Source organism: Topomyia yanbarensis, chromosome 3 (assembly GCF_030247195.1).
Source record: "Topomyia yanbarensis strain Yona2022 chromosome 3, ASM3024719v1, whole genome shotgun sequence".
Taxonomy (NCBI): Eukaryota; Metazoa; Arthropoda; class Insecta; order Diptera; family Culicidae; genus Topomyia; species Topomyia yanbarensis.
In genome coordinates, this window is record NC_080672.1 from 276,572,736 (window position 1) to 276,587,183 (window position 14,448).

The 14,448-nt window shown below is 39.8% G+C and overlaps 1 protein-coding gene across 1 annotated transcript; it reads left to right on the top strand.

The window, feature by feature from the left end:
* Positions 1 to 1,088: 1,088 nt before the first annotated feature.
* LOC131689416 (nucleoporin Nup188) lies at positions 1,089 to 10,210 on the top strand. The gene is made up of 7 exons (XM_058974486.1): positions 1,089 to 3,974; positions 4,058 to 4,283; positions 4,342 to 5,788; positions 5,891 to 8,340; positions 8,446 to 8,733; positions 8,791 to 9,165; positions 9,219 to 10,210. Exons 1-7 carry the CDS (start codon positions 3,949 to 3,951, stop codon positions 10,149 to 10,151), a joined length of 5,745 nt encoding a protein of 1,914 aa, XP_058830469.1. The 5' UTR covers positions 1,089 to 3,948; the 3' UTR covers positions 10,152 to 10,210.
* Positions 10,211 to 14,448: the final 4,238 nt, after the last annotated feature.

Below are 14,448 nucleotides of genomic sequence, written 5' to 3' on the forward strand. Positions count from 1 at the left end.
GGAAAAGTGAAAATTTTCAGCCCATCCCGCACAGAGCCGTCACTATGGTGGACCAACCGAACAATAAAATAATGAAAAGTTTATATATAGGTCCACTACATGTTTGTTCCTATGATTATTCGCATTGGGTTGCTTGACGAGAGCAGTTGGGGGGGAAAGACGGCATATTCCTTTGGTTAGGCCATTAGAAGCCGGACGGAAAGGAAAGGCTCATGCACGGCACAAGAACGAGCGAGAAAGCGATAGTAGCAAGGATAGTAGCGCGATTATATAAATATCTGTCGGTCGGTTTTTCTCATCATTCGTATTCATTCAAGCACTAACAAGCAGCCAGTCCACCGAAAGAACGCAGTTGGCGATGACGACGGTTGGAAAAAGTGCCCCAGCTACTGGTGACTCATCGCAACCCGATCAGGAACTGTCGCCCTGCAAGAATTTCGCCCCAACTAAAGGGCAACTAATCTGTAGGCTATCGTTCCAGCGTCTGGGTCGTGAGATTGTGCAGGACTGCAAAGTCGAGCTACGCTTACAAAGCTCAGTCGTAATGATGCCCCGAGAAGCCAACGATGCCTACTTGGTCGGTTTGATCGAGAATGCAAAATAGTGCGCCAAGCGCATAACTTTCAGGCCAAATACATTAAACTGGCTCACCGTGTCCGCGGGGAGTGCGTCTGAATTATGCTCCCACAATAAAACAATAAACGGTTCTTTGCAGGACCAATTAATTGTGTTCTAATAAGAGTTAAACTGAAATTTACATTTTATGGTGTATAACAAATAATTTTCAGAAAGCTATATAAGAAATACGATGTGTGGAAAGAAAGAAAGAGAATTTAAATTATCCTCTCTCGCTCGTTTTCGTGCACTGCTTTTCCATTCCTTTCTGCTGCTAATACCATTATAACCAAAACGAATGTGCGTATTCTCCCACCATCCCATGGCCAGTGTTGCCACAATTGCATGTCGCTATTACAATTTGAATTATTTTATTGATCCTCTCTAGTATTGATAAAATATAGAACGTGCAAAGTACACTACTCGCATGCTTTTATTCGAACTATTTGGCAGCCTCCGTTGATTAACTGCATAAATCGATTTGTTTGTGCAGCTCCTTGCTAGTAGCAAACTAAATAGCCTTAATCAGCGCTAACAAATAACACAAAAGAATTTAAATTTGTGAAAAACTTTTCCTTCCTTCTTTTCAAATCTGCAACATTCTTTGAAAATATTGTTGAAATGTTGTTATTGAAAAACTGAACATGCAAGTTTGCTAGCACTGGCCACTAGATTTAAGGCGATGAAAAAAACAGAATATTCGTTTTGGTTATGCTAGTATTGGTAGCCGAACGGAAAGGAAAGGCACAGGAATGGCACGAAAACGAGCGAGAGAGCGATAAAAGTGCTTTCTCGTGTTTTCATATATGAATATTGGTCGGTCGGTTTTTCTCATCATTCGTATTCGTTCAAGCACTAGCAAGCAGCTAGTCCACCGAAGGAAAGCAGTTGGCGATGACGACAGTCGGAAAAAGTGCACCAGCTACTGGTGACTCATCGCAACCCGATCAGGAACTGTCGCCCTGCAAGAATTTCGCCCCAACTAAAGGGCAACAGAGCAACTAATCTATAGGCTATCGTTCCAGCGTCTGGGTCGTGAGATTGTGCAGGACTGCAAAGTCGAGCTACGCTTACAAAGCTCAGTCGTAATAATGCCCCGAGAAGCCAACGATGCCTACTTGGTCGGTTTGTTCGAGGATGCAAATCTTTTCAGAACCAATCAATTGTGTTCTAGTGAGAGTTAAACTGAAACTTTCATATTAAGATGTGTAACAAATTTTCAACAAGCAACATAATACGTTGTGTGGAAAGAAGTAGCTTGCACACGGAACAAAAATTTAAATTATCCTCTCGCTCGTTTCGTGCACTGCTTTTCCATTCCTTTCTACTGTTATTATCAGTATTACCAAAACGAATGTGCGTGTTCCCTCACCATCCCTCTAGTGATTAGTGTTGCTTCAATTGCATGTGTTTAAGGGAAACGTTGAAGTCGCATGCTTCTATTCGAGCTTTTTGGCAGCCTCCGTGGACTAACTGCATTAAATGATTTTTTTGTGCAGCTCCGTGCTAGTAGCAAACAAAATGGCCCTACCAGTGTCTGATTCGTGAGATTGTGCAGGATTTCAAAGTCGAGCTAAGCTTATAAAGTTCAGCCGTAATGGTACCCGAAGAAGCCAGTCTTGTCGTTTTGTTCGAGGCTACAAAACAGTTCGCCAGGCACGTAACTATCATGCCAAATATATCCAACGATCCAGCGCATCACCATCAACACCAACGCCGATACCAAAGGTTCTTTTCAGAACCACCATTATTACCATCGAGAATTATTTGAAAATTTCCCATTCAAACGTGATTCTGTTGAATATTATTAGATTTAAATTAACGTCTCGAATTGAAATCACGACGCTCCGGTTATGTCACACACATTACCCACCCATCTTTTTTTATTGTGACCACGACTAATGGTTTAATATAGATACCCCATTTCAATATTTCGGAAGGAACAGAAGGTCGAGTTTGGAAAGTTTGTAACTTTCATTGTACTTAACCAAATTACACAATGTTCGCACTAATGATTCAGAAATATGACCAGGAATCTTCTATTAGATTTGTAAGTATGTATAATTTACATGAATAAAGAAAAATTGATTTTCAGGAATCAATTATTATCTGTTCTGCCATTGGCCAGTACTATGCGACTTCCTCATGCTAACAATTCATTTCATCGTTAGCCATCTCCCTCACCAAGGCCAACAACGCCAACAAAAACGGTGCTTTTCAGAACCACCATCATTTTTGTAAAGAATAATTTGAAATATTCCTCGCCCAAATCACCTTTTGTCCGAAAATTCCAATGAGTATCAACATATTTGAAGAACGTGTTCCTTATGTATTCTACATCTCTCTGGTTATGTCGCAGACATTACCCACCCATCTTTTTTTCGATGATAAATGTCGTGTAATGTTGGTTTCTAATCCAACCATCGTTATATGTTTCGTCAGTCTTGTCTTTACTCTGTCGATTTTTAAGTGTATTGGTTTTGGGTTTTACTCCAGTGTTTAGTTGTGATTGTTCTGCATTTTGATTTAGTGTGTTCATTTCCGGTTTTTGTGTTGTCGTTAGAGTCGCCATTTTGTTTTTTCTTACTTTCGTTGTCACTTGTGTTGGATGTATTTTCATTGGCATGCTTGTCTCGACGTTCTTGATATTTGTCACGTTTCTTCTTCTGGTCGCCATTTTGTTTTGTTCTTTTAGTCTTTTTTTCTTCGTCACTGTCTTCATCTGAGTATAAATTTCTTACCTTTGTCTACCGTGTCGGTACCCTATGCCATTCATCTTCTTCCATCTTATCTCTTATTCCCGCTTCCATCGTGAACCCACATCAATCCACCTTCCTCGTGCTATTATACGCAATAACCCCCGAGCGCACTCCTTGTAGTCTATACTCAACCAAAATCAACTTAATGGAGAATTCTTACCGTATTTCAAATGTAGTCTTATCACTATATTATATTCAGTATTTACACTAGAAGATAGTCAGGTTTCTTATTTATCACCAAACGCACGCGAAACGCGATGTTCACAATCCTCGTCAAAGATTGTCCGAACTAGTCGACTGTAAACGGAAAAATTGTTATTTAAAACCAAAATTTGTTTATTTTTACTAATTTTTTTTCTGCGTGTTGGTAACGATGGTTCCAAATGAAAACCAACGAAAACGTTGTGAAAACTGCTGGGAAGTTTTAGTACAAATAAAGAATATGAGAAGTGAATCCAAATAGAAGACGAGAATTGCGGCACGATATAGCTTATTATCGAAAAAAGAATATTTTCAGGGAAAATAGCTACATATTTTGGTGTTTCGCTAGTATTTCATATTATTACTGACTGTTATGGAGGATTTGAACGGTGATGTTATGTAAGTAAAAGAAAAACATTAGAAAGTTTTTCAACTATGTTTATATTTACATAACCTTCATGCGTAATTCCGGCTTATTGTAGTCAGTGGAAGAAGTTATGGCAGCTGGTATCTGGAATTCACTATGAAACGCCGAACTCCGTTGTGCGGGACAAATTGACGGATGTTTCCAAAGAGCTAACGGATGGCATATTGCTCTATAAGAAAGCAGGAAGCGACCGAGGGTCCGAGGAAAAACTCCAGAAAATGATGAAGGAACGTAACCAGCAAAAGCTGCTTACATTTGCGATGAAACTGCACCAATATCTGGTAAGCTAGCATTTGAAAGTGTATAAATGTCAGTCGTTATGCCATTTTATGTTTTTAGGACCTAGATGCATTGCAATCTTGGAATATTCTGTGCTTTTACCTGGTCAATGAGTACCGCGGCCCGACTAATGCTTTGATGGATTACATATCATCCGAGAGCTCGATGTTGACTTTATTGAATGATATTTGGGCGTATTACACTCTTGAAAGAATAGTAATGTTAAAGATTACAAAAAATTTGCTGGAGTTCTACAATTCTGGAAGCCATCCATACTCAAAAGAATACAAATCAGTAATAGATAAGATCGGCTTGGCAAATTTGAGGAAATCTTACATCAAGCAACTGGTACATTTGATTAATGAATCTATGCCAGGTAAACTGATTCCTGGTGACATGCTTAATAGTCAAGCAAAAATGGTCACATGGTCAGAGCGGAAGATGAGAGAAATTAATGAAATTCTTCACATACTTTTATTAATAATCAGCTATGATGGTATCAGTGTAAATGAATTCAGCCAATTGTTCAAATTGTTCAAAAGTCATTCGTTCGGGCGGCAACAACAATACTTAGATAGTACAAACGACAACCATAGCGATATGGTCAAACGGATTACATTCAGCGAACTAGCTATCATATATCGTGCTTTGGACATGACCGATCGAGCTGATGATTTAACGTGGATAGTTGAGATGGTGAAGGCTCTAGACAGTGAATTCGTAACGCTACATCAGTTCCCAGAGCACGGGCCATTATTGCTTGTATGGATGTTGTTCAATTTTAGGCTGCCTAATTGTTTGGATGATGATGACTTATCAAGTCGCTACCGTCAGTTCGGCTCCAGAGCAATTCAGTTGGGCGTGTTTCAGTACTTGTATGCTCTGGTAACACATTGTTCATTCAAAGACCATAGCCTCGTTTGTCGTACAACTCGTAGAGCAATTTTCAATCATCTTGGTTTCATGTGCCAACTATTTGACTCGGATGGATCTGTTTCTCATCATTCTAAAATATTCGACTTATTTAGCGAACTACTGCACAGCCCGTCGATTGCAACTGAGTTGTGTAAGAACGAAGACACCGCTGTCCGGTCTCTTTTGGATGCTGCCCTAGAAAATTTTCCTGTGGAATTTGTTCCACTGGCGATGATTGCACACGCTCTTTCATCGGCAGGAATTACTCAAAATAAGTACGTTTATGAACTGCTAGAAAATCTGCCCGTCTACAGCGAAATCTTCAATCCCGACCGTTACGAGTTACGTCGATCTCCTTCCAGTGAAGATGAGTTTGTTCTGGTACATGACTATGTGCCATTTCGGAAGATTGGTTTTAAAATAGCACGCGGCACCAGAGCGGTAGTGATTGATAAACGGCCGCATACGTTGATACATTTTCGAACTCGTTTCAACTTTTTCGTAGCCCTTCACCATGAAATAAACGAGCTGCTGTCTGACGCTCTTGGCTATACACAGCTCAATGATAAACGAATCCACCGAATAACTGCGGGTAAGTTACATGAACGTTTTGTGTCTAGAGAAAGTTTTGGCGATACTTTTTAGAGACCAATAAATAATAGTATACTGATATAATATTCATTAATTTTTATAGGGATTCGATACCTAGCGGTCGCCGTTAGACGAATTCATCAACCGCATGAGATAGGTTCCGAGTTGGTTCATCCGACGGAGATGGTTTTCGATATTTTACTAAAGTTTAAGGTGATCCAAAACCCACCGATTGAGCTTCTAGCCGAATGTTTGCACGTGTGTGCCTCCTTGGTACCTTTGTTTGAGCCAGAAATCTATGCTCGGGTGATCAATTTGAATATGCTTCCGACCGTGAATAATACAAGCTTGGATTTCAAAGACTATGCTACTGGAACCAGCTTCGAATCAAGTTTAATTGGTTACTACCTGGTTAATTACGAGAAAAACATGGGCAAATATTGTGTTTTGATGGCTTATTTGAATTTATTGAAGACGTACACAAAGCTTAGCAAAAACAATGTGTTTGCTATTGAGTTGCCTGGATTAATATTTTTGCTGCGAGAAGTGTTCCCTCACGTTCACACCTGGCGGTTTGAAGAGGAAGCTGAAAGGCAAAAAATCTATGTTTTTATATTGCAGTATCTTTTCGAAATTCTACAGCTGAGTCCAGACACTCTGAAAAACGACTATCCAAGAACAGTTCTGCGAAATGTTTGCGTTTATAGTTTGCTAGATTTGGACAATGGAATGACATTGCTCAGATTTGTAGGTCTGGGCAATGGTTACCTGCAGTCTGTGATGGAAAGCGAAACTAGTTGGATGATGGCACCAGAACAGAGTATGAATCTTGTTGTGCAGCTATCAATGACAATATTAATGCAGATATTGCGGCTCAAGCATGCGGTAATTGACGATGAAAAACTATTGTCTCCTTTGGAATCGGCGATCTACACACAACCGAAGCAAAGAGATACTCTTCGAATAATTCCAGTAGTGACTGGCTATATGAATAACATTTTCAACCGCAGACTACCGATTCTATCCTGTAGGCTGCTAAGGCGCTTTTCCATAGAATTCAAAATGTCTCTGCTGGCATGCTTAGACATGGAACCCGACCAGATCCGTTTGATTTTTCTGCAACGTTTGAGGGACGATCTGGAAAGTGACAATCTGAAAATTGCAGTTTTGGAACTCGTCGAAGCATGCATTCACAAACAACCTGGTCTAACGGAAGCTTTTTTTAAAGTTCATTACGGCGATGGTGAGAAACGTCTCTTCCTGGGAGTGAAGCCTGGTAAGCAGAAAACCATCAGTGATGGAATTCCAACTTACATGGAAGAGTATTTGGAAGCGATCTCCGGTGATCCGAAAAAACTTGCCAGCCCACTTCTTTCACGGATCATGTCACTGTTCCATGCTCTCTGGAAAAATAACATGCAAATTCTGTGCAAAGATCTACTTGAAAAGAAAACGTTTTGGCAATCGCTCTGTAACCCGTTGTTTGGTAACATTGGGGAAAATATCAAAGCCTATAGTCAACTGTTCAACATACTCGGAATAGAACTGTTCAAAATAGACTCTACCAGAAAAGTTGACGAAAATCTTAAAAAAGTATACGAACAGTTTCTCGACTATGAAGTGTTCTCTCGTTGGGTTAATTCCGTTTTCGATCTTCCCAGGAGCAATGGGAAAATAAACGACCAAAATTCGATATGTGGTGTGTCGATAAACGATGAAACTCCCGAGTGGCTCAGCCGGTTACAGTCGTTCAAAGATTTGATGATTTTACTAACACGGAAAAAGGATTCTGGCGTCTTTTTGCCTGACCGTAGCAAACGGTTTCTGGCAAGTCAATGTCTCGATGTACTTGTGGAGCGTGCCGATTATTCAGAAGATCTTCGTCCGTTTGTAATACTTGCCGAGCTATATCTTGTAATTCTTTCTGACTACGAGCACAAGTATACTAATAATGCTGAGCAGGATGAGGCTGTGCTACAAAAAATTCAAAAATTGCTCAACGCTCTGGCCATTAGCTATAAGGAAATTCACACACGAGCAAAGGAGTCGATTCTCGCGATTGCCATAAAAACTGTCGAACTCCAGGCAGACCAATTAATTGACACCAATGTAATGATATCAAGCGTCACACGCTCGGTGGTGGACATTGTCTGTCAGGAAGTCTATGATTTAGAAACTACGATGAGAGCAGAATTGAAAACCCTTCAATCTTCTCACGCGCCGGCTATTCCTACGAAGCAGGTTCCTTTGCTATTGGCACTCAATTTGCTGAAGAAGCTGATACTAGTTTTCGAAGAGAACGGGAGCAACGCCACGCGGTGGCAGTGTTGGTTCATACGGAACAAACTTTTCCAACGGTTGCTTAGCGTCATCAATACTATGTTACAAATGTTCTCCAAGCGAAAAATTACAGCTGAGATCCTCGAGTTGCTAATTGTGCTGGCCAAAAGTCGATGCTCTAGGGAAATGCTACACTGCGACATTGGCGATTACCTGTGGCTGAAACTTCTGCCACCTAAGGAGTTACTACAGAGACCCTATGTCATGGCCGCCGTAAGTATATTTTGTGTATCATTTTAATGCAATCACTTCTCTTGAAACTTTTCTCTATGCAATAAATATAGTAGAGATTATATTACCGTTCTGATTTTTTCGTAGGAAATCGATCACACATGGAAAACTCAAGATTGGTGGCCGATCTATAGAAAAGGAATAGAGCTGGTACGGGTACTACTTTCTCAGCACAAACATCGCTTCTTTCGGGACGCGATTTTCTTCGCCGGAATTCATGAGGAGTTTCTGATGGATTCGCTACTGCTCGCTAAACAATCACTGGAAGAAAATGCCATTTTACTAATAAAGGGAACGCTGGAACTTTTGGGTGAACTGGTCAACTATGAGAAAGAATGGCGACTAGAACACGGACAAAGTTTAATTAACTTAATGGTAAAACCCAAACTCACCATAGTTAGGTCCGAATGAAATAACACTCCTTTTCCACAGCGTTGTGTTCAAGTGTTAATGGATCACGCCGTTTCGCTGCTGTATCGCCCGAAAATTTTGAAAAGGCTCGCTGGGGGGCCTTCAGCGGATATATGCAACGAACAGGATGATCCCAGTGTAGTGGATACCTCGGAAGAGCTTGTAACAGCCATGAACAATCTGATTGAAATTGTTACATTATGTGCCAGATGTCTGCTAAAGTTTAGTCCATCTTTGCTAAATCTGCTATGTGATGTGAGCTTCTCCCCTGGTCAGTGGTATCCACTAATAGAGATTCAGTTTGGGGTGCCAAAAATGAATTCGGATAATTATTCACAGCTTAGTTTTGGTACCGTACTAAGAGCAGTTTGCATTTTCACTAAGGTGTTGAATGTAGTAAGTTAATCATTTTCTCTCCATGAATAGATTATATTTATTTATTATTCCAGCAACATTATTCATTCCAAGAAACTGCGCTAAATGAGCTGCCTGAAGGCAAATATGGCGATTCGGACTGTGTAGACGCCACACCATCACTATCCAATTCGACTTTGGCTCGTCTCAATACATCAGCATTGGCGGCTGCAAATGGCACAGCACGTCAGTCCAGAACGCCATTTTCGAAATCGCTGTCTATGACATCAGTGTCTAGTTTTACCTCAACGAATGCCATTGCGCTCTCGAACGAACTGTTGACACATCTAGATTCTAAGCTCTGCATAAGCGGTCTAGAATTTGTACTAACGCTACTGGCTTCGCAAAGTTTGCTGGCGTTGAAAGACACTAATCTATCACAACGCGAAAAGCAGCTGATTAAACGCGAACTCAGCACTGAATTATTGATTTTCCATGATTTCGTTAAAAAACGAATCTTGAAGGATTCTAAAGAAATTCTTGCCCGGAAAAAGTATGGATCTGTTCCAATCTATAACTGCCACGACGGTGACGGTGAGGATAATGGTCAGGCTAACAGTGGTATTTCTAAAACATCCGCTCAAGTTCAACCAAAGAAACCCGATCGAAACCAATCGATGCGGGTCAATGTGGTTCGAAAGCAACACTTGCAGCAAGCTGCATCGACTCCGATCAGTACGGGTGCCCAAACTCGTTCCGATTTGAATGTAAACAAGCCTTCCTCGTCAACACCGGTACCTCGAGGTATTCTCAAGCCAGGACACACTACGTCATTTAAGCGGGTCATGTTCGACGACGAACAGGATGGCGCGAAAACATTAGCCTATTCCAGTCCCGAAGATGAGCCAATTTTTTTCGAGCCGGAGGACAACAAATACACTGGATTATCACATGTGCGTATTGTTGAGGAAGACTATCTGCATCTGCTATCTAATCTGTTCCTGATTATATCGCAAAGCGAGAATTAAATTGGTTCATTTTAAAGCTGTTTGTTTCGTTAAAAAATAAACATGTGAAACAAACCAAACGTGAAGTTGTAATTTATTAGATCCACCATTATGACATTATGACGTTCTATATAGTGCCACCTCGATTCGTGTATTCTCTGTTTAGTTCAGCCATTTGCACCGATTCTAATCATTAACCTTTATTTAATTGTCTCAGAAACCCTTCTGCGATAATATGCTGGGATAAGTTTCTATCTGGTGGAGCACCAGTAAAGGGTGTACGGAATCAAATTGCATCATTTGGTCGTCTTTGTCTTAACATATGCCATATGTGTAACAGCAATCAGCGGTAAGTTGTGTTTAAGAGCAGAAGGTGTGATAGGCGATCTACAGTGTGGGGTGCCGATGGAATGCGGAATGTGAAGACCGTATATAATCCATGAATTGAAACAGTCGCTTCGAGAACCACCCTTCATTCACACAGCGAAAATTGGGCGACCGCGGTGGCCTGGACATTCCGTCAGAATGGCGGACGACAAACCGGTAAAATGGTTTTCGAAACAAGACTTCCTGCCCTGTGAGGCTGACGACAAGCAGCCGTGGACCCAGCGAACCGGAATCGACCACTTGCGAGCAATATCGATGCATGGTTGAGGACTGGTTGTTTCCAAATGTTGTTACACCAGATTTGGATGACCTTTTATCTAAATAAATTGGGGTAACAAGCCACATATTTTAGTAGTGCTATGTTAATTCTCTCGTCTACACCGACAAACAGCAAGCAACTGATGAGCTACAGACCAAACTTGAATGTGTCATTCACAATTTTTTTCCAGCTTTTCTCAACAATATGACCAAATTGAGCAAAAATGAACCGAAGAATATTTTTAAAATATAGTAACAGTAGACGTTTATCCAAAATTAAATAAAAAAAACATCTTTTATCATTAAAACCCGTTTTATCAACTAGCCATTCATTTCTGGTTGATCCAACCTCCACTAACGATTTACAGTGACGTAGCAAGAAATTTGGCTTGTGGAAATTTTGATAAAAATCGCTGATTTATTGTAAATGCTAACGGTTCTAACAAGAGCGCTGGACGGCACTAACGTCCATCTTCTGGATTCAATTCCGAATCCAGGTGGTCAACTGCTTCGTATCCTTAGCCTGCCATTTATTTTTGTACACTAGGGCACTGAGGGAGCCGAAAAAATCCTCAATGGGATGGCACTGGGGCAAGTTTGTTGGGTCCGTTTTTGGCACGTATGGTATGTTTTTCTGCTCCAGATACTCCAGCGTCTTCTTGGCGTAATGGGAAGCCGCCTTGTACGGCCAGAAGACGTACTTCCCATCCACATGATGCTCCTTTAAGGGCAGAAGAATTTTCTCAATCCCGGTACATTTGTTGATTGATGGCCAGACCGCTCGGCTTGAATCACGGCTTTGAAATCTCTCGGCGATGTACAGCATAACTTTTTTTTTTCAAATTTATGCTTGAACTTATATTTTACTACGGGGGGTGTGGCCGGGGAGCGAGTCTTCTTCCGACAGATGATGTCCTCCATCTTGAGGGTTCGGTGAATCAAGGTATGGGAACAGTGATTCGGCCGGCGTCACACAAATTCGTTCCGTCCTTATTGTCGAACAGCTTTTTCAACTCTTCCTGCTTCTTCGCCATTGTCTTCGTCGGACGACAACTACCGGCCTTCCGCTCCACGCTCAGGGATGCCAGGATCCGGTAAACTGTACTCACGGGCACGTTTTCGTCTCGAAAGTAGTCTATCGTAAACTTTTTTCCACGATGACCATGCGTTTCGTAAAACCGTACAACACGCTCGCGGAGTGCTTGCTGTTTCGACGCCATCTTCGATTGAACTAACAGCACCCGAGCGAAAAGCAGGGATGCCAGGTGATATTTAGAAAAATCTGTGCGCTGCCCGTTTAAAAATCTGTGTTACTGAAAACGTACAAATTTGGCTTGAAAACAAGATGTGGTGACCCACAAGGTAAATTGAGAAATCTGTGCTAATCTGTGCATTGTAGAAGAAAACTGGAAATGTGTGCATAAAAACAGAAAACCGTTGAAATCTGCGCTGTTTTTGCAATCTGTGCAGCATATTTAAAATCTGTGAAACACAGATAAATCTGTGCACCTGGCATCCCTGGCGAAAAGAAACATGCCACCCATTTTTAGGGAGTCCAGAGAGAAATTCTCTTGGAGAGAAAAAAAAAATTACGCTCTTTAATTACAGAAAGCTATTGGAATCATTCTCAATTTTTATTGAACACCCGTTAGAATTTGATGCAACTCAAATAAAATATTGTGTCTACAAACATGAAGAATAAATATAGAACACCTTTCAAACCTTCATAGATAACTTTCTTTTATATTATAATGTTGATACAATTGCAGAATATGCTCTTTTAATGAGGAATAAACGTTCGAAAACTTTTCTTACGGTCAAAATGACATTATACCGAAGATTGTACTTTCAAGATTTAAAAACTTTGACGAAGTTTTCCAACATAAAACAGCGCAACTTCTTATATCTTATATAATTTTAGTAATTAATTATTCTAGAAGTAATTATGGATAATTAACTCTTCAAAAACAGTAAGAAACTTTGTGTCTGGCATCTGTCTAAAACATCTTTGTTGAAGGTGTGAATGCTACATGTATTGTGCATGCCGAGTTATACAATGATATTCACGAAATGTTCTTAAATCCAGTTTTCTTCACAATAACTTTTATTGTAAAATTAGGAAACTCATGCCTTTGACTAAATGTGAGTTTGATTGTTTATAAACATCGTATCAGAATAACTCATTATGAGGGTTTTCTTTCACAAAATAGCCTAATATATTTCGACACATTGAACACATGGAGCGTTCATGTCTTCGCCAAAGTTGTTTGTAATTGCAGTCTCAACAATTTTGCTGAAGACATTAAACCTCGAACTAAATTTGCTTGAAAAGTAGAAATTTATGAATTCTATGCTGAGCAGTTCTATCAATTTCTTGTTCTGTGTTTCGCAGGCAACTTCGTTCGCCGTTCGAGAAATATTTCAGCACTTCCCTTCAAAAGTAAGTTCAACATAATTGGACATTTGGGGGTTATGATTAGTCAAGAACGTCGGAATCAGCGCAGTGATTTCATGCAGATATTTTATTTGACATTGTTTAACAACTATTGAATCCCGACTAATAGATCAGTTACAGATCAGGGTCTCATTGCCACAGTTTTAGCAATGTCTCCTTGATGATTAAAAGAGACTATTATAAATAACGAAAATAATATATTTTGTTAAAGTACTAATCAGAGGTGGGTAAGAAAACCAACCGGTGTGCACATGCAACGGTACGGTTCTCAAAATCTCAACACGTGTAAACGAATGGTGCACCCCGTGTGCGGAAATCAGCATGAAATCTAATGTTAAGAATCGCTCTCTTGGATTTTAAAACGGCCTTTTCACCTCTTTATGTCCTCCTCACATAGAAATTGCTGAAATATAAGTATTTGTACATGTGTATCTATGTACTACATTGCAGCTATTATCGAGTTAAGGATTTCAAAAGTTATTCTTTATTCAACCATATGTCACTTATATAACATAGTTTTCGATAATAAAACGCGATAAAATTTGTTCTGCTGAGTTTTACTCCTCCAACTTAGATTTTGCGATGACGGTGGCATCAAATTTTCATGATGAAACAGCCGCTATCTTGATGTTGATCCACGGAAGGCTTCAAAATGACTGTTAGATTTGAGTTCTTATGAAAATATATTATGGCATGGTTGGACTTGACACGTTTTCATGAATATGGCATGATTTTTAATGTCCGTCATCTTGGATTTAAAATTGATCGTGATTTCAATTCTCTTGAAATGATCCATTCACTTATCATTTTCTTGAAACCATCCAAATATAAATATATTGCATGATTTCAAATGATTAATCGTAATTATAATAACGCCATCATAGAGTTCAAAATATATCATTTTTTAATCTATGACATCAATTTTTGGTTTTCAGACATATAAAAAATATCCATTATGTACGATTTCAGTTAGTGAATTATCATCATGAAAAACTCATCCGTAAACGCCAATTCGCGTATCAAAATAACGGCAAACATCAATTCACGACCTTTAGACATTTTTCGAATATTAAAATATTTTAAGGTTATAGATTATCATGAATACACTTCTTTAAAATAAATGGTCGGTGTTAAGTCACACCGGACTAAGTCGCAAAACATAACAAAATGTGATAATGATAGCACTGGATAAAGAATATCTTCAACTACATTAGACAC